Below are 25758 nucleotides of genomic sequence, written 5' to 3'. Positions count from 1 at the left end.
AAGGATTTATTTTGGAAATAATGCAAGAATTCAATTTGTTTCCAGTCAGAGCATGTGACAATTTTCTATAGCATTAATAGTAACATCTGGACTGGAAATCCCCCACACATTTATTTGTACAACTAAATAGGGCAAAATATTGACCTGAGGTCATTAGTCGAATATTTCAAGGCAACTTCTCAAACATTTTTTGAAATTAAGCACTTTTTGTGATTTTGGATCACAGCTTTCCAATATGACGGACCAGAATTAACCCAAAATATTAACTTTAGAAAGACTTGTCTTATTTATTCACCTACGTACATGATCTTGATATCATTTAAGTTACTTTACAGTCATTTCAGATAAAAAAAATTTTACATATTAATTTTCCTATCACTCCTCTTTATAACCCTTTTACAAAAACCTCAAATTCTGAGTCTGGTCACTACATTCTTTTTATTTATTCATTTATTATTGTTTAACTGTGCTGCCAAACAGTTTTGAGCACCAAACACATGTACCATAGTAAAGATGTTAAGCTGAAAGGCAGCTGCTAAATATGTTGAGGTCAGTTTGGAGGGGTCAGTCCCTGACAGAGTTCAGCTACAGTCACATGTTCTGAGATGACCAGCAATGCGAGGCTTCAGGGGAATACCAGGCTTGTGTTTGAAGCCCACACCTGACCTGCCTGATGATGGAAAATCAGCAGAACCACCTCCTCAGTATCACCAAGGAATACGAAATTGAGAATAGCCAAATTATTTCCCCATGAGATCCAAAGGAAACAAAATTACACATCTTGTCCATCCACTCCTTCTACACAATGTATGATCCTGTGCTGCGAGTCATTCTAGTGATCGAAAACCTACGATCGAGTATAACGGATCTATTACACCTATGTTCCATCTCACCCCTACTTGCGAAACAGCCAAGAAAAGAAATGCTGCAAGATTAATCACCTGTAGTTCCGATTTCCATTCATGAGGTCTCTGCCCGGTTCGCTTCCCGGATCACAGATGTCAAACGTTCGGGACTCCTCCGTTAAGTCCGGTGTCTCCTTCGGGAGTGCAGCGCCTCTGCCTCCTCCGCTGAGTAACAGCGTGTCCTAACCCCCGATATCCTCCTCTTTCACTCCCACTTTGAAAAGGCAACCCTCGCTATGGTTTTCCGTTGGCTCCACAAACCACCTTCTCCGCACGCCGACTGCTAAAATCGGATTTCACTGCCACGGCGAAGGATAGTGGCTACTGTGGTGGGGAATGAAAATCTGCTAGTTAGCCAAGTTAGCTTGCTAGCCAGGCTTTGGGGGAAAGTGGCTGGAGCAGACGAGAGGAGCTGTCAGGAGATCATCACAGCAGGGTCATTGAGTCCAACTGAATCCCCACCGATGTATGGCCGTCCCCAGGGACGACATACATATTTAACCACGGGACAAGGAGTCGTAGGAGCAGCTAAAGTGGTTAGCTGGCAAGCTAGCTCTACTGATAGTTGGAATTCTGACAGACGACGGCCACTTTTTATCGCGTTAAAAACAGCTGCTTCAGGCGGGTCGCTTTTCCCAGTCTCCGTCTTCCGCAGACGTCGTCGTCGTCTGGAAGTAAGTGTCCAAGCGTCGAAACGAAGCTGTCAACCCCGCTGTGTATCCGCCGATAAGTGTCGGGATTTCCAGGCTGGTTGACAGAACAACTCTGCAGGGCTTCGGCAAGCCAGCTAAATATGGTGAAGTTGCCTTTCTGACACCGACAGGAAGAGGTGGGCTCAGTGTTGCCAGACGTCAGAACCAAGAACTCCGCCTTTAGCTAGAGGTAATCCTACGTTTATGAATAAATCAGTGGAACATTACAGGTGCATTTGAATACGGAGTTTAAATTCCGTTTTACCAACACAATTTAAAAAGGAAAACTCAAAATGTATAGCTTTATTACACATAGTGAAAACCCACTAAATAAAGTCAACATAAACCACACAAACTCTTCCATCCAAGCATTTTCATAGGAAATGTAGTAGAAAAAATTATAGCTAATGAAAAGGGAGGGCACTACAACCTTGAGAGGATTGTGAAGCAAAGTCCATTCAAAAAGACTGAAAGAGATTCACAAGGATTTCTAAAATAGGAAACACTATTTTTTAAGGCATATAATTAAGGCGAATGTCGCCTTATGCCTCTACACAAAGGATGTATACACCATTGAAAGGTCTGCTAGTTCACTGAATGCAGCATCCAATAAAATTAATGAAAGGTTAATTGGAAAGGATAAAAATGTGGTTGAAAAAGGTGCACAAGAAGCAATAACTGCAAGTTTAAGAGGATTGTGAAGCAAAGCCCATTTAAGAGATTTGAAGAAGCTTCACAAAGCATGGATAGAGCCAGTACTTCAATAATCACCAAACTAACTGGGCCATAACATGGGCAACCAACAAAATCATATCATTTGCATGCACCAAGTATTAAAGAAACTATTGGTCAGTGGAAATCAAACTCCCAGTCTATAGAAAAGATTTGACTGAAGCTGGTCTACTGCGATATCAAGTTCAGTCAGTACAGTTGTGTATTAGGACATACATTTGCCGTTTCCCTCTCTTGACAAACTTTATGGAAATGCTGATTTTATTTTCCAGAACAATGTGGCAGTTGTCCACACTGTCAAAAATACAAATGTTTAATTTTCTGGCAATCGTTCTCATTATAAAGGGCATGTAGTAATTCATTCAAAGAGGAGCACCAACCATGTTTCAGTGCATACATGAACAAACCTTACACTGGCTGACATTTCTGTTCTAAATATGACTGTCATCTAATATTAAAATTTTTTGAGTGACTGAATTATTAGCGATAATTCATAAAAATTAACACCAGAAATATTTCAGCTTGTGTGCCAAGTCTTTAAAATATAAATGTCCCATTTTTGAACTGAATTACTAAAATAAAATATATGTCCAATCAGTAAGCTGTCAGACAAAATCATCCAGGAAAATGTAGGTGTAACTCAAGTGACTTCTTTTGCTGTAACATTGAAACCAAGGAGTTTTAATTTGGATTAAATTGGGGGAAATGTGTGGGGGTGAAAGAGTGGATTGAGATTCACCTGACTAGAGTGAGAAATTGAGGAAAACATTTGAGTCTCACTCCAGAAGAGTGATAATGACAACTGCAATACATAAGAACAAAACTAAAACTTTCCCAGCAAAATGAAGAAATCTATTTACCTTTTAGTCTAAATTAAAATAAAGACATCCAATCACAAAACATTAAAAAAACAAATTTTATTTTCATTAAAAAATAACCCTCCCCAACAGAGTTCCAATACTATCACACACAGAGCCAAAATAATATGCTTCCATGTCATTTCATTCATATCTATTGGGAAGTGCTATGAGAAGGACTGTTCTTGATCAGTGGCTTCAATATTGCTTTGACAGACCGTGAGGCTGTGTGGAGAGGAACGGACTCTCCTGTGTCCACGATACATTTCTAGGGTGACTGCAAATTTTTGTGTCTCCCCTTTGCAAGGTGCTTTTGTGGCTTCGGCAAGTGAAGAACTGCATCTGGTTTTAGTGGTGCCCGGGAAATATCCCCAGGCTGGTATTTGTCGAGTACAGAACAAGCAGTAAAACACTGGCCTCAAGAGTGAAAAGGCCCCGCGTGTGTTGGGCCAAAATATAACATGTAAATATTATATATTTATATATACAAATCACCTTGGACACAATGAAGGATCAGTAAAACGGCGTACAAAGGCATTCTGATTACGCAAGTTCATAAATACGATTTTAAAATCAAACTCGTCTGACCTCTTTTCTCACAATCCCTTTCGACGTTAAGGGGGCTCTGACCATCAGACAAGATTTGAGGCGTTTTAAGGGCAGCTGAGGTGGAATTTTGAGACCGTTTCCACAGTGCCCTCTTGAGGAAACACTGACAATAGTCACAATATTCATAATGACAAAAAATAGCAGTCTTTATAACCATTACACAATCGAGGCAAAACAACAGGCAGTGGCGAGCACAAGGCTCCTACCTCTAAGAAAACCAAAGTAAGGTGGCTCAGAATATCCAGTCAATAAAAAATAATAATTACATGCATTTCCCCCCCCCCTATAAATCCAGAGAACTACACGATGTAAAAGGCAGGGCATATTAAGTAGTAGTAATAGAGGCCCACCCTGTCCAATGAGCAATTCCCTGTCTGTGCCGCCCATGCACACAGAGCACCAATAGAAATTTGGCAAACACAGACTAGGGGACTGGGGCAGAGGATGCTGAATGTCTATAACGCCAAACAATTGGCAAGGAAGGAGTGACGGAAGAGGCCAATGCAGTGATAGTTTGGCCTGAATGGGAGATGAGACAAGTGCATTGGCTTAGTTTTTTCTCTACAGGCCGAGACAGAAACCAAGAGCTCAGATATGTGTGCTTTTGTTTTCCAGGCAATGATATGTAAATGCCTGCAGTGGGAAGAGCAGGACAGATGGAAGATAGGTATGTACAGGTATGACAAGAATGTTGTGATCCAAAGTGTTAGAATGCACTGTGTGGCTTCACTGCCACCGATACAAGTAGGAATGATGATGTGCAGAACGATCAGAGCAAGGCCCCTGGCTGAAGGCGTGTTCAGCTTTGCAGCACTTGAGTGATCACAGACTTTGTTTGCCTGCTTTCAAATGTCCAGGATAGTTCAACATGCAAGGATAGTTGGCCTTGCATGTTGCCTTTGTTCTGAAAGCGATGCAAGTGTTGGAGTGAAAGTTTAAAGTAGTTTGTCAAGTTTCTAAGTTCATTTTGTAAAATAAAATCAGTAAGTAAACAAAAGTGCCTCATAAATCCTTAAAGAGCATTGAATGCAGAAGTAAAATATTATCTTCCTGTTTAAGTGCCCCTTTTTCATTGGTTGGCATCACTTTTGGCTGGTTAATAATGCTGGTTTAGGTGCATGGGGTGCAAGTATATTTGATACACTCTATGCAAATGGTCCCTCTAGTGTTACGCTACGCTTGCGTCTATAGGCTAAATCTCTAGGGACTAGCCAATCAGGACTGAGAGTGCAGCAGCATCTCTCTCCTGCATCTACAGTCGCTACACCCGCTCCTTCTGTCGGTGCTAATACAAAGACCAGAGGGCTAGTCTCGCATGACTACCAAACTCTATGTGCAGGACTGGTGGCACCTACATGCTAACACTAAGTGCTAATGTACCATACCTCAGACTCTTCAAGGCCATTTTTTTTAAACAATAAACATCATTTAAGAAAAAAAATATAAAACATGAATGCAAGTCATGAAGTAGTTAAAAAATTATATGTGTGTGTGCATGCTCAGTACCGCCCAACTGGAGGATCCCCACTCTCAGGGGCTTGGAACACTGGCATCCATCTTTCGGATGGGTAGAGGCAGCATTGTGGCGGTAGATTAAAAAAAAAACAAAAAAAAAAGTTTAACCATTTTTTTTGCCCTTCCTAGAGCCTATTTTTCCTCCCATCTCTATTGCATACTTACATTGATAGGAGTGTGAAGGTAGCGTACAATACAATTACATAATAATATTCACTTAAAAAAAATGTCAACATAAAAAAGCAACTGTCCTGATAACGTAAAAACAACAAAATGATATTCAAAACCTATCGAGTGCATGAGGCTGCAGACTCAGCCCGTAATTACAGGAGGACATTGTGTTTTTTTGGATTGAAAAAGACTGGCTGGCAGGTCTGTGGAAGTGTGTGTAGTGGGTAGTTGTCAGGAGTAAGGGATGGGGATGAGGTGGGAGTGGGTTTTCCGCCCGCTCAGGTAAAAATGAGGCGGAAGGGAACAATGGTGGCGATGGCTGGTGAAGCTCAGGCGAAGTACATGGTCCTCAGAGTGTCATGGTGAATCTGAACAGCTTTAGCCAGCGCCTGGGGGTCCCGGCCATTACTCTGACCCGATACATGGCTGCCCTCCCCACTGCAAGGAGACAGAAAAGGAGAGAAGATGCAGCAAACAAACTAGCAACATGTGTACCTCAAAGAATAGTAGAAAAAGGTTGATTCTGCTATGCAATTAAAAAAGTGTGATATTTTCCAAGAATCTATTTCTTTTCATTTGAATCATTATGGTTTCCAGCTAATAAAAAGCCAACCTTCAGATTCTCTGAAAATTAAAAGATTACATGAGACCAATAAAAAATATTAGTTTTATTTCAGAAACAGGATGGCTATTTTCAGCTTACAACTACTACTGATTTGAAAGATGTCCAATAGTCGGCCACAGGCAGAGTGAGCCACAAAAGGTCACTGCATCTCCAGGCATATCACTGAAAGCTTAGTGGTAGAGAAATATTTGGTAGGAATGGCTGCACAAGCAAGTAAAATTTGCATTTAATTTGAAAATCAAGTTTCCAGTGTCGAGAGGGGTGGAGAAGCTAAGTTGTTTGAGACCCAGTGTGATGTTTGAGAGGGAGTTATGAATTAGGGAACTATGTCATCTGATGTTGGTTCACTGTATTTAATCAAGCCCAAAGTCTACTAGGAGATTTAAAAACACTTGTTGCTGTCATCTTCTGCCAAGCTTTACGGAGATTCTAAATTAATTTTGCCTACACTGCAAAGAATACCAAGAACTGGTTTAATTGTCATTATAACATTGTGTATGATTGAACAGCACTGATAATCTATTTAGTTTAATTAAGAAGAAAAAGAAAAAGACAACAGATGAGCTGAAATTAACTATTAAAAGTAACCTGGACCTCAGCAGGGCCACAGGCTGACGGCCTCCATGCTACACTACAACGATGAGGTCATGCAAAAACCTCCTCAAGTAGTGCATGTATTTAACATTTGACATACTTTGCAGTAAGTTGACATTTCCGCATTAAATTTTATTTTTATTTCAAATTGGTCTTATAAAATTTTCCAATGTCCAAAGAAACTAAATGCTTTACACTAGTTGGTAGCTATAATGATAAAAATAACAGAAATACACAATATTTGTTTTTAAACTATATAAGTTTTTTTCATTTTGAAACAAATTACTGAAGTTTACTTTTCAATGATATTGTAGTTTACCGAGATGCCCTCAGTAAACTAAAGATGCCTTTTCATTAAAATAAAAAGGCAACAAGATAATGCCCCAGTTTGATTTCCATCATAAGCAAAAAATTATGCCAAATATCTTTTTGATGGTGAACTGTACATAGTACATATATGACAAAGGAAATATCTTTAAATATCCCATTGGTCTTCCCAAACTGAAATATGTAATGCTCGTGTTACACACGAACCTGTCATGTTCTTTGTCCACCAGATGATAGCGGGCACGGAAGGCCACAAGCCGGGCATAGTAGGCCGGCGCAGGGATGGAGACTGAACGGGTACAACGAACGTACGTGTGGCACAACTGGTAGGTTAGAATCTGCAACTCATCTGCCGTGAAACGATTGTCGTCCCATAAGACGTAGTAATGAGACGGCCGGCTGGTGCCCTGGTGACACAGAGGAAACAGGAAATCAACTGAACATCTATGTTGCTTAAAAATGAGAGAGAAAAACAATTGGAAAATTCAAAAAGGGTTCAAAGAAGCAGAGAAAGTCAAAACGGGTAGAAAATATTTCTGCTAATCTTGACCTGTATGCCTGCGTGGCTGCACAGGTAGAAATCGAACTCAAAGGGATGAGTGATGCTGGTGTCCACTGTAGTCCCTGCAGGTATATTGCCACTCTTCCCAATCTGAGGAGGAAATCAGTAATTAATGATTTCTAAACAATAAATAAAACATTAAACTTTTTGCCTGGAGAATGAAGAGCTCACTCTTTCAGATTTGTCAGCACAGAAGAGGCGTGTGTGGTGGCGTTTCTGGACCACGATGTAGGTGATACCAGGCTGGTAATCCTTCTCCAGCTTTATGCATGCGTCTCTGATGGCCAGGAGCTCATAGTGAAGAATCTGAACAGAAGGTACTTAATTAGGACTAAAGTCGAAGAAAAAAAAAAAGAAATAATAATTATATAAAGTCAATCAAAAGAGAGTGGCTTCATGTCAAGCTGTTTTTTTAACCTGTGGCAGCTGTCCCTCCGGAACCCCGTCTCTGTAGAAAATGATCCTGGTGGGCTTGAAGCGCGTCGACTTGTAGAACTGGATGAGCAGCTCCCGCACCATGTAAGACAAATCTTCAATGATTTCCTGCCGGGGTCTCTGGACACGCACCGTGGCACAGTATCTGCTGGGATGGGCGTCCATACTGCCTACCACCTGGAAGAGGGAGCAGCAGGAGGAATGAAGACAGCTGCATGAGCTGTTATGAGCCGCATCTCATCTATTAAGGAGAATATGAAGAGTGAAAATGATGTTAATCGAATAACGTGTTCAAATGTTCTTAAAAGGATTACATGTTTAGTTATTTGAGAATGTAAGCATTTGTCTGCATTTCTAGACAATACAGAAAAATTCTTAAAACAAGTTTCTCTTTATTGAAAGCATTCACACAGCTTCAGTCCTGCTGTAATGAGTCATTTTTCCTTCCTATTTGCAGTTGTATTTCTGAACATAAGCCTCCCCTAAAGGCCACACCTGGAATATGCAAGCAGCTCAGCATTAAACGTCATTTTCTATTGTCCAGTGTTTACATCATAATGATCCTTTTCTACAAGTTGTCTCCTTTTGCCGGATCACTCAGACGTACCCACTCACCTCTCCAATGTGCCGTCTGTGTGACTCAATCATTTGTCATTATTGCTAGGCAACAACCCAGCCAACCACAGCTGAGATGAGGTCAAGTGTGGACAAGGGTTGACGTCATTTCCTATGAACGTGAGTCAATGATGAGCCATTTGTTTCCCAGCTCCGCCCTTACTACTTTTTGCCTCCTTTTGTCAAAGATTATACAAAAAGTCAGATTCATCTTAGACGATTGTCATGACATGGACAATAAAACCAGTGCAAGTTTAACCATTTCATAGATCAAAAGATTTAATTTTTCCTTTCTTTTTAAAATAAGCTAAAGGGGACCTTCATAATTGTATGATTAAGTTTTCAATGCAACAGCTAAGAAAAAATATTTTCTTTGTGTTGGAAGACTAAAGGTACTGCTGCTGTTTTTACCTTTTAAAGCTGTTCTGCTCCAAACTGCGATACAGAGCGAAACAGCCATCTAGTGTCACAGTTACCAAGCAACCACAATCGTGTGAGTTTTCATAGAGATCCTTAAGTCGTTTGCATTATTTACATGCCCTTCCTACTTTTGTTTGACTATAAAAGTATCACTCTGGCATGACTGAAGCCAACACAGGACAAAGGAGGAACTTTGTAATGTGTTGGAAAACATTTAGAAATCATTAAATGTGACATTAGCTAAATTTATGGAACTGTGGCTATAAAATGCACATAAAACTAATTCAATGCTACAAATCTTTCAAATCGTTGGCTGCATTAAGTCTCTTTTGCATTACATCATTTTCCAACTTAAAACAATTCAAAATAAGTAAAAAGTAGTAATAATAAATTTAGATGTTGGACACTTACTTGTATCGGGGTCTCCCAAGGTTATCAAAAATTATGGATTCTCATTATACTATTTCTACAATTTAAAGTCTCTTAAATAACATTCTAGAGTTTTCTTCAGCTGTAGGGAACAAAATAAAACAACACTGCCCTCCTCCAACTGTTAATATACATTGCTGCTAGCTAAAATAATTATTTTTTTTTCATTTGGACAGACAGTTATAGTGTGGAACGCAAAGGAGCACCATCTATTGTACCTGGAAAGCTAAGTGCAGCATGTATGTTAACCTGCAGTCTCTTAATATTTACTTTGCCTGTAAAACAAAAACCTACTGCCAATTAATGAGCAAGTCTATCTTATAAAATAGAAATGAACCTATGTTAACTGTAATAAATATATTATCATAATAGCAGTAGGTATAATGGTAAAGTTACTAGACTTTACCATTATTCTATAATGGTAAAGTCATTATTATGTTATATATTTTTGTTAAGATTTGGATTTCAATATCATGAGACTGTAAAGCATAGTTGTTATACTGGCTCAAGCCCACCAGTTACCAGAGCTTAACCAGTGAAGTTCACCCAAAGATGGGTTTAGCTCGCAGATTTCATGGGGAGCTTGGTTTTCCTTCTTTTTCTAGAGAAAATGTAAAAATCCCAACCAATATACAGGGACTTACAGCAGTAATAGACGGCTTCTTGCCATCTCCAGCTGGAGGATGCGTCACATCTGCTCCCAGGAAGATAACCGGCTGCTGAAACACAGCAGACCTGCCGATGCACATGAGAGATCGGATGCAAATTACGACTGCTAATCGAGGAAGGACAGGTTTGCTTTTTAGAGTTATTTCATACAAGAAAATAGAAAAAAATCCAACTTTCAAAAGATTTACAAAGAGAAATCAACATTACATTTCATAAAATATGTAGACAATGATTTTATTTTCTTGATAGAAGAGGCAGACTATCCCCCAAGTAAGCTAATGTCCTGTGTAAACTATGGCAGCAGTAATACAAACATGAGTTGTTCACAGCAGTTTTATTCATCTAATGCACCAAATGTAAACGTATAAAAACACACTCAAACAGAAGCTCACCTTTGGTGAGGAACCAGGATGTTGTTTATTCCTCCCAGCTTCACGTTGATCTTTAGGCAGAGGTTGGAGAGAGTCTGAGGCGATGTTTTTACAACATTTTTCACCTGGACACACTGCGTGGCCATGCCGAGCAGAGTGTCTCCCACACGCTTCACCTCCGCTGGAGAAGACAAGAGTTTGAACATTAGAAAGTCATTGTTGTGCTTGAAGAATGTGGGAACATCCTTTTGATGTATGTACTTAGTAATTTGATGTGCTTTTGGCAACTGCTGCCCTGCTCCTTTAAATTAAGGGACATAAGTATTTCCTCCATTACTGTTAGCCAGGTTGACTTTCCCAGGAAAAAGGGGGTTAAAGCGGAAAATAAAACTGAGTTTCGCAGATCATTTATAAGCAAATTAATAAAATTCAGAGAAGATATATAAATATATATCTTCTCTGAAGATATATATATATATATATATATATATATTTATTTATTTACATATGGAGCAGCATATATATATATATATATATATATATATATATATATATATATATATGCTGCTCCATATGTAAATAAATATGTCCATGTTTAGAACAACATCCCATAATTTTTGCTCTTAAAAGCAAAATTTGAAAATTAAAACAGTGAATTTATTTCCTAACATTTTCCAGAACCTCCTTTGTTCTATTTTTGCCTGTCATAATGAGTCAAATGTCCTGAGTGGGTGCTGAACAGGAGGCAGCTGGCTCTTTTCTTGGTTACTAAATTACTTGCCTTTGTAAAAATGAGAACACGATTTCACAACAACAGAGTGCACAAGCATAAAAAAAAAATTAAAAAAAAAAGAACACAGCAATAGAGAAACAACCTGTCAGAAATGACATACCATAAACGGGAGTTTTCCCAGGTAGGATGACAATGATGAGCTGAAGTCCAGAGTAGGTGTTTTTCAGGTGTCTGAACATGGGTTCCACGCTGTCGGCTCCCTGGGCGTACTTACAGAAACACGGCTGGCCCTGAATCGGCATCCCAGCATCCTTTGAGATCTTGCGCAGCTGGTCTGTGAAGTTCCTGAGTTAAATCCAAAGTTCAGTTAAGAAAAAATTCAAAATAAAAACAGTGAAGGCAGAGTACAGCAGCAGTGCTTTACAGTGGTATTCACCCACTTTTTTTGTATAAATTTTGTAACGCTTCAACAGAAATAATGTTATTTTCCATGAACCAGCCCATAAGTATATTACAATTAAGTAAAAACTGGGTGACATGCATTCATTTTCAGCTACCTTGACTGAGATGTCTTTTGCCAAAGATCTAAAGTTTAGAGTTTCTTTTCAACAGCTATTATCTTCCTTAGCTTCTGATGCCTTCACAGAAACATTTTTATTTATACTGAGTTTAAACTACACACGGTTGGACTTTATTTACTAACTAAATTGATTTTTTTTTTTTTATCCAAGGTGATTTTCAGACTTTTGCTTGTCAAAAATTTGGAAAGCTACATATCCATGACTCATTTCACTTCGCACTGGAACTCTGCACTTACTTGAGCACCTCCTCTCTGCACTGCTTCTGTGGGGCAAAGCAGGCGATCGCCCAAACTTTGATCTCAATGCCGTTGTAAAACTGCTTCCCTCTCATGTCCCAAACTCCCTGGTTGGGAGTTGCGATAGCCCGGTTCTGTGGAAAAGAAAAAAGAAAACAAAACAGCAGTCAACCAGGATTTAGTTTGTTGCATTTGGAAAACGTCACCAAACGGTTGCATGGTTACTGATAAATGGGCTGCGTTTACCCGTCCGCCATACTGTAGAATGGGAGCTGGCAGCACCCTGCCTGTCACTTCAGCCATGTCGTCCTTCACCTTGATCCCAAACTCCTGGATGTATGGGTCTAGGTTGAAGTTAGCATTCTTCATCTGTGGAGAGTGAAGGACATGCATCATATTTCACTGCCTGCACCACAAATCACTGAGACGTATTATCTCAGTTGACAAGCATTGGCCTCCACGAAGCGTTCTCCAGAACTCACCAGCCTGCTGATCTCCTCCTGCCTGTCAGGCGCAGAGCGAGCTGTGGCTTTAATCATAGTGGAGGTCTGATTATCCGTCAGCTTTTTAATGCACCGCTGACCCGCTACAATGTTACACACCTAGAAAGAGCAAATATATAGAGTCAGTAAAACAACTTAAAAGTTTGCTGATAATTTCCAAAAAGTACTAAAATATCATAATTATATCCTTCAACCAGTCAGATTTCCATAAAGATTTACCTCCAGGGGCAGGTAGGTGTGTTTTTGCTCCTGCCCAACTTGTAAACAAGGTAGGTGGGGGTATTTAAGCTGCAAGTTGTACTTCTGCTTGAAGTACTGGGCCACTGTACATTCTACCGTCTGCCCACTTTCAAGCTGAAGGGGAAACCTAGACGTAAAAAGATTTGAATCAGTATTGCACCTGTATTGACAATTACTATTAAAAAATGTGTGAAATCGTTTAAATCCATTTGGAATTTTTTATAAACATTAATGCATCTGAAAACTCATTTTCTCAATTGTTTGCATCTGTTATAGCCGTTTAGATGAAAATTGACAAAAATTTGTCAATAAATGTTATTTATTTTAAAGAATAATTTTCTTCTTTTAAATAAAAAACAAACAAACATGTAAATCCCTTATTAAGCAGGTATACCATTTCCCAAGTAGAACTTTGAGTTTAACTTTAGAGTTTTATAACACCATCATTCTTTATAATAAATCTAAATATACTTCAAAATCATGACACTCCAAAGTGGCTCTGTGCCAATTTAATTACCAAGATAACCTGATGATGTTGGAGTCATTAAAAGACAACAGATCCATCTACTTTGTTGTGGTTAACACCGGGAGCACAGAAGATAATGAGGTTACAGGAGTAATGGGTTTAAAGAGCATTTACGTTTGATGGCTGGCAGGACGTCTGGTGACATTGCATACACGATATTTTCTCTTCATTTGCCCACAGTGTGTCACCTCGACCTTCAGGCCTACAATCAAAAAGTTTGAGAAGCACCGACACAATCAGACAACTGGGAATAAAAAGAAATAAAATATAACACAGTATACATACCGCATTATTTCAAGCCCAAAGTTTCACATTTCTTAGAAGATTTTTGTCATTTAAATATAGCTAAGCCATAAACATAAAAAAACTAAAACATAAAAGCCAAAGTATTTTTTTCAGTTAAAATTTCAAATTTTATTGTATAGAAAGACGAATGTCTAAATAAAACCACCTTATTATAAATTTGACCTTTAATAAAAGTATATAAAAGACATGAATAGAATATAAAATAAAACAAGAATTTCAGTTAGGAGCAAATCATAAAACTTTAGTCTGACCTGATAATTTTTTAAGAATGTCAGATTTTTATCTTCAAGAAAAATGGAAGAGAGATGCAGCCTTGAAATAAAAAAAATGTTTCTCATAATTATTTAAACATAGAAATGGCTATAATCACGTTCTATATTTCTCCAGACTTTAAGACTGTTTATGAACCTTAAATGAAGGAAGGAAAAGAAAACTAAAAAGATAAAAATTTTTGCAGTACATATTACCAACCACACAATATGGCCTCTAGGTTTTTCTACAATCAAACGTAGTCTTGAAATAATAAAGGTGAGAAAGTTTATTCCTTTATGATTTCTATTATGTTTTGGAGGTTCTTTCTTTCTCACCTTTAATTTCCTTTGTGAAGCGAACCCTCTGTGAGTCTGTGAGGGTCTTGGGCTGCTCATCGATGTTGCGAATGTCCAAAACCTCACACATGAACTCAATTACAGGCTGGGCTTTGTAGAAGGCCGTGGCAGACACTAGAGGGAGACAAAGAGCAACAAAAATAAAATACCACCTGGAACATTTAATGGCCTTTATTAAAGTATTTTGAATCAATTTTTTTTAAACAGCGAGAGAGAAGAAATGTAGACTTCACAAATAATGTTATGAACTGTTCAATGTTTTTCTCTCAGAGTGCATGTTACATTTCTGTGACAGAACAACTAGTCACGGCGGTGTTAATAAAAGCCACTTAGAACACTTAATGGCAACACACACACACGAATGTTGTCAGTGACTCACCATCAATGTTAAGCATCATCTTCCACATGGCGGGACGCACAGACTGATGGAAGCCAAACCAGACCTCCCTGCCCCCACCAAGTGGGTGGTAGTATCCTTCAGGTGGGGAGAAGAAGGACCGACCCACTGGAGTGTACCTAGTTGGAGGAGAAAATGATGAGTGTGCATATTTAGTCCAAGAATACAGCATGAGCTCATGTCCAGGAAAGGGGTTACTTCAGAGTGAGATAAGGCTTTCCAAAGAAAAACGGAGCAAACATGAACCGATCTTTGTCACAAAATCTGTTGCATCTAACTTAACTACAGTGTCTTGTAAAAGTACTTGTGCTTTTTTTTTTTAACTTGTTCACATTTTGTAACATTACAACCACCGAGAGGTCAGACCACCACAAAATAGCATGAAACCAGATAAATGTTCTCACTAAGTTTTCTGGTATTTAGCAAATAGAATGTTGGTCATTCTAACCAATGTTAGAAAAATTTTTTAATTCAACTTTAAGAAAAAATGAGCATGTGTATTTTCAGTATATCATATGTCTCTTCTAGCTTTGCACATATAGAGAAATTTCTGCCCATTCTTCTATGCTAAACAGCTAAATCGCAGTCAGATTAACTCCAAACATCAGCTTAACCCTCTGATGTGTGAGTGAGTGAGTGACTGACTATACAGTCTTCCGTGACTGGGTCCTTTTTGACCCGGGTTCCAATCAATGTGTTTTTATACTACTTTTCTCATTTTGATTCAAAATAATGTTTTGTATAATACTTTCTACTGTGTTTTATTTCACACAAGAATTATTTCATGTTTGAAATATTTTCATTTTTCACTTTAAATTTTTTAGAACAATTTGTAGAACATTTCTGACAATTTGTAGAACATTTTTAAAACAAAATGACAGCAGCAATTTTACAACAATGATCAAATGTCAATAATGGACAATGTTAACATCCATTATGTGTGTGTGGGAGGGGATGCAAAAGAGCGTGTTTCCCGAAACTAGCTTGCTAATCAAGCTAGCTAACATTACTGTCTCTATTCTATTATGCTATGTGTATCACGCATGTGAGTGTGTGTATGTGTATGATTTATCCATCCATCCATCCATCCATCCATCCATCCATCCATCCATCCATCCACCCATCGTCTGTTTGTCTGGGGTCGGCAGACTAAGTAAGGAGGCTCAGAGTTCGCTCTCCCCAGCCACTTGTTCCAGCTCCTCTGGGGGATCCCATGGCATTCCCAGACCAGCTGAGCAAGCTCCTCAGCGTGTCCTGGGTCTTTCCCGAGGCCTTCTCCCGGTGGGACATGCCCGGAACACCTCACTAGAGAGGCGTTCAGGAGGTATCCTGACCAGATGCCGAGCCACCTCAACTGGCTCCTCTCGACGTGGAGGATCAACGGCTCTTCTCTGAGTCCCTCCTGGATATCTGACCTTCTCACCATTTCTCTAAGGGAGAGCCCAGACAACCTACAGGGAAAACTAATTTTGGCCACTTGTATCCGTGACCTCGTTCTTCAGTCATGATCGAAAACTCATGACCATAGACGAGGGTAGGAACTTAGATCAACCGGTAAATCAAGAGCTTTGCTTTTTGGCTCAGCTCTCTCTTCACCACGACAGATCGGTACAGCACCGCTTCACTGCACCAATCCGCCTGTCGATCTTCTGCTCCATTTTTCCCTCATTGGTGAACAAGATCCTGAGATACTTGAACTCCTCCACTTGGGGAAGGACATCCTCCCCAACCCAAAGTAGGCACGGTATACTTTTCTGGCTCATTTATTTATGCATTTATTTCTATAGCTATACATTTTTATTGTATTTATTGAGATGTTAAAAGAAAGAACCTTGAACACATTGATAAACAGGTTTTGCATGTCATTCAACACATCATCTCTCTTGGTTCTCATCCAGGGTGTCAGACACACACAGAGACACATGCAGACACACACACACACACAGAGACACACACACAAATAATAAAGATGCATAATAAAGTATAGGTGGTAATGTTTACTAGTTGGTTAGATAACTAGTGTTGGCTAATTTTGAAGAAGGCTAATATGTTGATTTGAGACAATAACGCTGTCACAATACTCATGATTAACACACACAAACACATTTGTGAGATAAAAAATAAAGATAATACTTATATGTAAGAGTTCTTGCTATGTAAAATAATATTATTCAGGGGTGACACTTAGGTCTCAGTGTGTTTGGTTCACAAAAAAATGTTTTCCTGACAGTAACAATTGGTAAGAAACAAAGATTCCCATTAAATTCCATAGGAAATGAATGCGGGTCATTTTGGACCCACTCACGGAAGAATGGAGTAGTAACATAAAACATGCCATTTATTAAAATGTATATAAGGTAAATAAAAATTTTTAATTGCATGATATCAGTAACATGTTTCTTGAGGAATACCTGGAATATGAAGTGATTAAAACTTTTTATTACAAAGATATTGCAACAAGATGACCTCACCGGGTCAAAAAGGACCCAGTTACGCATCAGAGGGTTAAGACTTACCCCGGATTCTCATTTGAATTTTGACTGAATCATTCTACTCAGTTTACATCTTGAAGTCAACTATTTCCTTGATCGAAATTGTTAAATACTTGTTAGGCAATTTCAAAAAGACAAAGACTAACAATCCTGTTTTTCTGATTCAGGTCTAAAGCATGATTACCACAGAAGTGCACACACTGAGCTTGAACACATCTTAACTGTACTTTAGGACATCAAAATCAAAAGGATAAAAAAAAATCTGTACAATTTACAGTAAAATTTACAACTAGTTAAACTACACATGTACTTTCTAAAACATAAAAATACAAAAAGAATTTCTAAATGACAATCTGACTGAACAGACGGATACCCCATGCATATTTGGATCTGTTCCTCCCAACTGGAAGACAGAGGGTTTGCTATGGCGTACCTCATAGAGGCCAAGTGGCGCATAGCCACATCCAAGGCTTGAACTGAGTCGAGGGGGACTTGCAGTCGACCACTGACAAGAGTTTCCTGTAGCAGCCGCCATGACACTTTGGCCAACCATCGGATGGAAACCTTAAAGATTCGATCTTTCCCCTCACCAGGAATAGTTACCTCAAAATCCACCTGGAATGGCAACAAGGTGGGGGGAACATGATTCATTCCTTAAAAAATATCACAGTTAAAGCTGCAGCATATAACTTGACACTATGGTATGGAACACACACACAAAAAAAATTGGACTACTCTGCTTTCTCCCAGTGCCAACTAGAAACAACCAATCAGAGTTAAGAGGAGGTCCTTAGCGCTGTCAATCCTGCTGCCATTTCCTCCTCCTCTCCCCCAATATTGGTGGATAAACAGTTTTTCTGTAACAGTAAGTTGCTTCTCCGCCTTTAGTACATCGAGCAGCTTGTACACAAGCATGTTTGACAGCGCTAAACACCTGAAATTCCATCCAAACAAGATTAAAGATAAATTTAATGGATTCCTGAGAAGCTGATGGTAAAGGCATGGTAGAACAAAACTTAACTTACCTTTTCACTCCCAATAGGAAGTGCTAAGACGGTGTAAATATTCTTCTTGCCATCATACACTGGCTTCCTGTCACCAAAGAGCTGAGGCTTGAAATGTTGAACCATGTACTCCACCACCTCTCTGTAGGAATTAAGAATCATAGAATGAGCTTAAGAAGCAACAGAACACATAATAATCTTATGATATATATATTTATATATCATAATAATATGATAACATCATCCCAGTGTGCCAGCAACCTCATCAGGAAGCTTCATTGTCACAAATAGAGACGGTTCACAATGTGATCACGGTTTTGATCAAACAGGATACAGCTGTTGGGTGCAACATGGTGATCATTGGGGGGGCAGCGGCAAGACAAAGAGTGAGAGAGTGCAGGTGGCAGTGGGGGGGCAATGTTCAATGCATTGGTTTTCATTATGAAGTGGGGGGCGAGGAGATATTCCTAAAAAGAAAAGGTCAAAGGCCTCAACCTTTGCATGCCTTCTTGGTTCCTTTGTGTTTCATCTTCCAAAGAAACTAAACTAAGTTCTTTGGAAATTTGGAAGTGAATTTTATAGAATGTGCAGTTTCTAGGGATAATTCTACCAAAATTTAAAGGTTTTGAAGTGTCAAATATGATTTCTTCTTTAAAACCTAATTAACGGTTTAAATCTCTGCAAAAATATTACAGCTGGCAGATTTACACAATTCATTCATACTGAATCTGTTATTCCATTAAATAAGCACAAGATACTGAAATCCTTTAAAGTGTAAAAGTAAATAACTTTCCATTTTTGCAAACATACATCTGATGTCAAACAGGCAAAACATTATCTCTGGCATTCCTCTAAGGTAGTCTAAATGGATATTAGTAATTATCCAGAGCAGAGGCAATGATCAGAACACAGAGACGGAGTCTCCGTCACAACTCTGGGGTTAGCGCCAAACTGAATAAACAAGTTTATTGTATTTCTGCTAATAGCCAACGCTGACACATGAGACAACTGGGAAGCTTGCCAGACAATCGGATGGTGTCGACAGCCACCAAGCTTAGTTACAAGCATAATATAATTTCAGAGTGGCCACAAAAGTAAAGGATCATGAACAAAAAAAGACATCTTTCTATGACGAGTGAAATGTCTTAGATCAAACATGAAGTAATGCCAGGCTGCCAATTGCCATGAAAAGCAGATGTCACATTTGTTTTGTTTTTTTAAGTTCACTCTCCAGAGAGATTCTTGTTCCCTTTACTCTCACAACCTTAATATTTATTTTTATTCCATACAGCAAAGTGATTAAAGTTTCATGTTTCACATGTTGTTATTTTACTCTAACCGACTTCTAATTTATACCTGTAAACAAACCATTTGGTATCCATGTATGCAAAGTATTCTTAATTTTGTTTTTTAGCAAAGTACTTTCATCAATTATGGAGACAGTCAATCATATAATTTTGATATACGCATTACTTTCTGAACATCTGTAAGACTTTTGGGTTTTATTGATTTTGTTTCTGGCCCATGTTTGACTCAGATTACGACCCCTCATTACTGTGAAGTTATTTTGTTCCTGAAAAACTTTGCTGCTGTGTTGTGATTTGCTCTGGAAATCTACTTTATTGATTCGGTTTTATGGTTGTTTTCAGACCTTTGCAAACTCTGCATTCAGGTGGAGCCAGCTGATGAAAGCTACCTGGAGCAGTGACAGGATTTTATAGTAATCCTATGAAGTAAATAAGAAACAAACTCTGCTAACCATTCCCTAAACAGTAGGCTAAACTTAGCAAGTAGGAGGTTTTTTTCCAGTGTCTTGGAAAAAAAATCTCATCACATTACGACCATAAACCTCAGTGTATTTATTTAACTATCAATTAAAAGATTGTTTTCTCAATGTTTCATTTTCTGTTTACTTTACAATTTTGGAGCACTTTTTGTTGGTCTACAACATAAAATCTTATTTTTGAAAAAATATTTGCTAAGGCTAATAATAATGTAATAATGTTAAGGCCTATAAATAATGCAGCAAGTTACTTGCATCCAGTTCAGATATTAAAAGTCAGTATTTGATTAATAACAAATGACAAAACTGTTAAAACAAACACCAACCAAAGTGAAACAATCCCATATGTTTGGATCCATTTTTGAGTCTAGCGTCCAGTCCAGCTGGTTGGACCCAGCAGCACAGGAGCAGCAGTTTAATATTAAAGTAGCTCTGGCAGAAATAGATTATTTTTATTCTTTTATTAAGCCAAACCCAAAGACACCAATTTTGATTTCAAAGCATAAAATCTTCCATTATAAAACATGGTATCCAGAATATGATTAAATATGGACTAGTTGATAAAAGTTCTAGAATTTAGTAGAATAGATTTTCCCTCACATTATGCATTATGTTTTCTCTGCTAATATATTTGTATAAATAAAGACAAGGTAAAGAACTGGATGGTGAGGAACCTTTTTTTTGCCTCAGTTTTTATAAATTAACAGTTTCTTTGCTTAATCTGCATAATTCACTGCTTTTTGAAAGACTGGAAACACAGGTAGGTATCTAATATTCAGTTTTAAGCATTACATCACAGCAAATGTTTGCTTCTTGACATAAGACTTGAGAAGCAAGCTATAAAACTTGCATGAAAAAATACTTTGTAACCAACAGTCATTAGTTGTCCTATTACCTGTTGACTCGCCGTGGGCACTTGTCAGGCTTAATGTCCACCTCATAGTGATAGACATCCATCTTTGGGATTTCCACTTCAAAGTAGTTGGCCAGCAGTTTAATGGGCTTGCCCACAGTGCCCATGCCCGGCCGCCGGGGGGCATGAAACACCTGCTGCAGGGGTGGGGGGAAGGCCCCCAAGGGCACTGGACAGACACATTACAGGGAGGCATCCACAAGAGGAGGAAACAGATGGAAAGAAGGTTAAAAACGAAAACAAACCGTGGAAAAGTAGAAATTCACAGTAATAAAATATTGGAGTTAATTAAATAAATGAGGAAAGCAAATCCGTGAGCGGAAAAGGAGAGGAAGTTGCAACGAAAACGGTTAAAAGAGAGAAAAGAGCAAACAGGACCACAAAAGTAGGTGTAAGGCAGGAAGGAAGCGTAGGCAGGGGCCAAAGTGAAATGATTAGTGGGCATGAGTCCCAGCAGCCGGGACAGGAAGGCAGGGAGAAGGACGATAGGAGAGACAAGAAACAATGTGAAAGAAAAAGTTACATCACAGATAAGTTAGAGTGAGGCAAGTTGTAACATAAGAGGTGAACAAGGAAGATTTGATAACACATAAAGGACAAAACAAAGATTCAAGGGAGAGAAAAAGGGAAAGAAAAGCAAAGACATAGAGGGAAGGGAAACAAATTACATTGATTAGCAAAATATTTTTTTTACAGAAGAATTACACCAACAATTCTAATATATAAAGGTTTATTATTGAAGCGGTAGCATGACAAAAAACACATCAAAAGAAAGCTAAGAACACATATAGGTGCAACTCAACAACTTAGAAAAGGTATGTTGAACTAGGGAGACATCAAACAGAAAGCTACTACTTAAGGATGGGAGTTGAATAACTCTGGTTTAGAGAATACTTTTTTTTTTTCCTCTCTGTAAAGTATTGCAAAAGTGAAATTTATGGAGCTCAGTTAAAGCCAGATTCACCAGCCTGTACCTAAAGAGTTGATTTCTGGATATTTTGATGATCATGGCTTAGCTAAAGCAATTGAAATCCTTGTAGCCTGCATCTCAGAAATTTTAAACATTTCATCTGCATCCTATTCCTAGCAAATTATTGGAAGGTTAAGTGGAAGGAAAAAGTGTAGTTCAAAAAAGGTGCACAAGCCACAGGGACTACAGCATTAGCAGGATTGTGAAGCGAAGACCATTTAAAAGTTGGGGGGGGGGAATTCACAAAGTGTGGAGTGGACTCCAGCTGGAGTCAGGGTTTCGAAACACACACCACTGTAATGTTATGGGGTTTCTGAACCAGATAACATCAGAAGCATCTTATTAGCTAAACAGTAAAGAACTGGACAGCTGTTCAATGATCCAAAGTAATCTTTTCAGATGAAAAAAAAATAAAAAAATAAGTGTACACTTCATTTGAAAATCAAAGTCACAGAGTGTGGAGGAAGAGTAAAGAAGCAGAGAATCAAGGCTGCCTGGGGTCTAGTGTGATGTTTCTAGTCGGTAATGACTTTTGTTGATGCCCATTTTATTTTCTAGCATGACCACGGTGCCAAAAGTACCAGCATCTGGTTTCATGAGTTATGTTACTGTGCACCCAGTTCATCTGACCAACACGTCAACAACACAGAGACTGAAAGTCACTGAGTTTCTTCAACATCTCAGCAGAACTAAAAGCTTGTACCTGCCATGCCATCCTCCACTTATGTAGCACTTCATGTAAAAGGAGCCCCAACCAAAAACATATGCTGTACACTTTCAGCAGATTATAGATTTTATGCTTTATTAGACTTTTTTGTAGAAGTTCAACTTTGGGTTTTCATTAGTTTTACGCTATAAACATCCAAATTAACAAAAATAAACACTGATTTTAATACATTTATACAGTACAAGTTTCAGATTTTGATGAAACAGTTTTTCAATTATACTTTTGTTTGAATTTATGTTTTAAGGATATCACCCAAATATAAAATAGTTGTATACATTTACAAATAGAGAACAGAGAACAAAAAACGCAGCCTTTCGGACAACAGGAAATAATAAAGTCAAACTCTATAATTTTCAACACATCACTTTGTTTTACCTCCTAAAGAGAGAAAGTTGGTTTGAGTTAAGGTTTGGTTTGGAGGGGGGCTTGTGGGGGATATAGGGGGGCGTCCCAGACTGGGTTCTTGGTGTGAAGTTAGCTCTGACTCCTGCCTGAGAGGGGCCCACTGCCGTAACCTCTGGGTCCCCAGAGAGCAGCCCTCCTCCATCACAACAAAGACCCCAGCTGCCCTGCTCCTCCATCTCACACACAGAAATACAGGGCAGCACGATGGAGGGAGAGCGCTTGCTACGATGAACACACTCACACACACCCACACACACACACACACAGGAGGACCCCCCCCCACCCCCTCCCCTCTCCTACATTCCCAGCCTCACCATGGAGACACCACAGCAACACAGTATTGTCATGGATATCAGGGGACCTGTGTGTGTTCATGTGCAAGGCTGCTGGAAAAGATGTGGGAGGAGGTAGGGTGCCACTGTGATCACACAGAAAAGACCTTGGCCTTTTTGGTCCCTCTGCGTTAGCCTATTCCAAACTAGAAAAGCCCGACTTAAAATAGCTGCTATAGAAACGCTTGGTTCAAAAATACCACTTAATGTTTCGTTCACAAAGCCGTGAGTCAGGAAGAGTAGTAGTTCTAATGTGAAGAAGGATGTTCTGCCTACAGTGAGTGAGTGTGTGTGTGTGTGTGTGTGTGTGTGTGTGTGTGTGTGTGTAGCATCACACGTCGAACAAACGCAGTAAACACAGATCTAAGACATGTGGTGAAGCATGCAAACTCAGAGCTGGAGAGGATACATGTGTGTAAATGTGCAAGCGCGTTGTGATTACTGCCCACCAAGCGCACAAAGACGCACACTTCTCCCTCGTGCCAGTGAAGGCAGATGGTGAGAAGTGGAGCCAGTGCTCTCACATATCCCAACACAATAGCAGTCTCTCCCGGGCGGCGAGACTTAAACTGGAGCCTCACAACACGAAGACGCTCGCCGCTTATTGCCTTTACAATGACGTAATGAGCAGCAAGACGGAGACACATTAGGACCACTAATTTCAAGCTAGATCCTGCCATGTATCTGAGGATTTCTGAACTTTCCTCTAGTTCTTTGCCGCTCATTTGGTGAAGTAGCTTGCTAATGTTTTTGTTCACACTGAATGAATTTATGAACAACTTTACATAATTTTTTAAAATTATTAAATTAAATACTTTTTTATATATTTGTATGTAGTTAAAATTCAAATAAATCTTAAGAAAATGTAGAGAATCTGGGTAGTACTTTTCAAAATGTACCTCAATCGGCAGGGGATTTGAACCAATTTTTTCTTGAGTAGCGATAAGCAGATTAAACACTAAATTAAAAAAAAAACTAATCTGATTTTTCTCGATTCATTAAATGCTTCAAAATTTAAAATTCCCACAATCACCACTCCATAAACTCATCAACAGTCATTATGTAATATATATATATATATATTTGACACAGGTTGGGATAAATGGGATTAATGGGGTATTTTCAGCAGCATAATTTTTTCACCTTTTACATTTAATATTAACTTGGGGAGCAAAACACGGTCCAAATAGGAATCAACGGTATAAGACAAGTTTGAGCAAACCAGTTCATTCTTGAGCCAGATAAAAACTTGTCTGACTAATCTGGGAAGACTGACAAATTGAATTGTCACACTTCAAACACAAAAGCAGAATATGAAATGGGGAGCCTTAGGGACCCTTCCCCCATTCTACAAATTAGATCAAATTTAAAACAAGCTAAATTAGCTATAAGGACCAACTGTGTGTTCTTTATTTCTTTGATCTGGAAGCAGAAATAAAGCTAGTTTAAAGTTATTTAAAGACAATTCCGAATAAGCAGTAAAGCCTAAGTCATAAAATAAGTTACGAACTCAGACCAAGGAGTCAGCAGATTTAAAATTGGATTGATGGGTGCAGAGTGAACTATTTTCAATAATAAAACAAGCATTCAGAACGTCAGCTTCTTCCTATTTCTGTTTAATAGGAAACAATCAATGTTTAAATGTCTCCAAATAAAGACAACTTCTACTATACATGAACACTGATTGCAAATCTGAAATATGCTATGTCAACTCCAGCATATACATATCACAATTGTGTATTATTTTGGGATATACGTTCATGAATAATTCACCCTTTACTGCAGATAGTGGGCCAGAGTTGCTCTATAATGTTGCATACGAGTTGCTGGTGTTTGAACACCGTTTAAGAAAGCCACTTAGGACGTGAGGAAGAAGTAGTGAGAAGGGTAGGCTGCTGTGTTGTGGATAAGCCTGCAAGAAGCAGCCAGCTGCTGCTGAAGGCGGGCTTCACCTCATTCCTCCTCACCACAGATTTCCCACGACCTCCATGCCCCCGGTGCATGGCTCAGTGTTTTGTCAGCACTCGATAACGCTTGTATTAAAATCTAAATTCACAGAAAATGTTGTCTTGCCAGGCTGCAATATATAGATCTCAGCGTCTCCTCTCTAATCTACGGTGCAACGATGGAGGGGTTGTCACACCAAGCCTCCTTGTATATCCCCCCCCCCCCTAAAGCTGGGTCGGCTGCGGCGCCCAGCTTTTCCAACTGAAATGTGTATCTGCAGCTATTACTCTAACAGTCAAAATGTATTCAATGTTAATGTAAAAATTCCACCTACCAGCGCCAGACGGTCCCGGCTCCATCCCATTCACTTAGCCGCGAAGGTACAAGCTAGCTAGTCCGGGGCTGCTGTGGCCAAACCGCCGGCCCCTTCAGGCTGGAGGCGTCTCAGTCTTCCAGCCCCCTCCTCTCGGCGTGTAGTCTTCTGCTTGCTCGGTGTACCCCCGCCCCCTACCCCTTACGAGGAACCC

The 25758-nt window shown here is 39.1% G+C and overlaps 2 protein-coding genes across 3 annotated transcripts in view; both read right to left on the bottom strand.

Moving 5' to 3' along the window:
- The window catches only part of ago3a (argonaute RISC catalytic component 3a), a 39246-nt gene extending 37432 nt beyond the window's left edge, over positions 1-1814 (bottom strand). The window contains exon 1 of one of the 2 annotated variants that reach the window (XM_008431070.3): positions 942-1814. In XM_008431070.3, the coding sequence (XP_008429292.1) occupies positions 942-960 (19 nt within the window). In that variant the 5' untranslated portion in view covers positions 961-1814. The remainder of the gene's footprint in view (positions 1-941) is intronic. The other variant, XM_008431071.3, reaches the window with a different exon arrangement.
- Positions 1815-3231: 1417 nt separating this feature from the next.
- ago1 (argonaute RISC component 1) lies at positions 3232-25751 on the bottom strand. Its single transcript, XM_008431073.3, has 19 exons — positions 25566-25751; positions 20833-21019; positions 18176-18296; positions 17584-17765; positions 14641-14777; positions 14241-14375; positions 13462-13549; positions 12801-12948; positions 12561-12680; positions 12325-12447; positions 12079-12212; positions 11422-11606; positions 10550-10709; positions 10133-10223; positions 8007-8201; positions 7761-7895; positions 7578-7679; positions 7235-7434; positions 3232-5919 (listed from the first exon to the last, which is right to left on the bottom strand). Exons 1-19 carry the CDS (start codon positions 25588-25590, stop codon positions 5811-5813), a joined length of 2577 nt encoding a protein of 858 aa, XP_008429295.1. The 5' UTR covers positions 25591-25751; the 3' UTR covers positions 3232-5810.
- Positions 25752-25758: the final 7 nt, after the last annotated feature.

Source organism: Poecilia reticulata, chromosome 16 (assembly GCF_904066995.2).
Source record: "Poecilia reticulata chromosome 16, P_reticulata-male-v2, whole genome shotgun sequence".
NCBI classification, from domain to species: domain Eukaryota; kingdom Metazoa; phylum Chordata; class Actinopteri; order Cyprinodontiformes; family Poeciliidae; genus Poecilia; species Poecilia reticulata.
The sequence above is the reverse complement of the archived record's forward strand: the minus strand, read 5'-3'. Positions and strand labels throughout refer to the sequence as shown.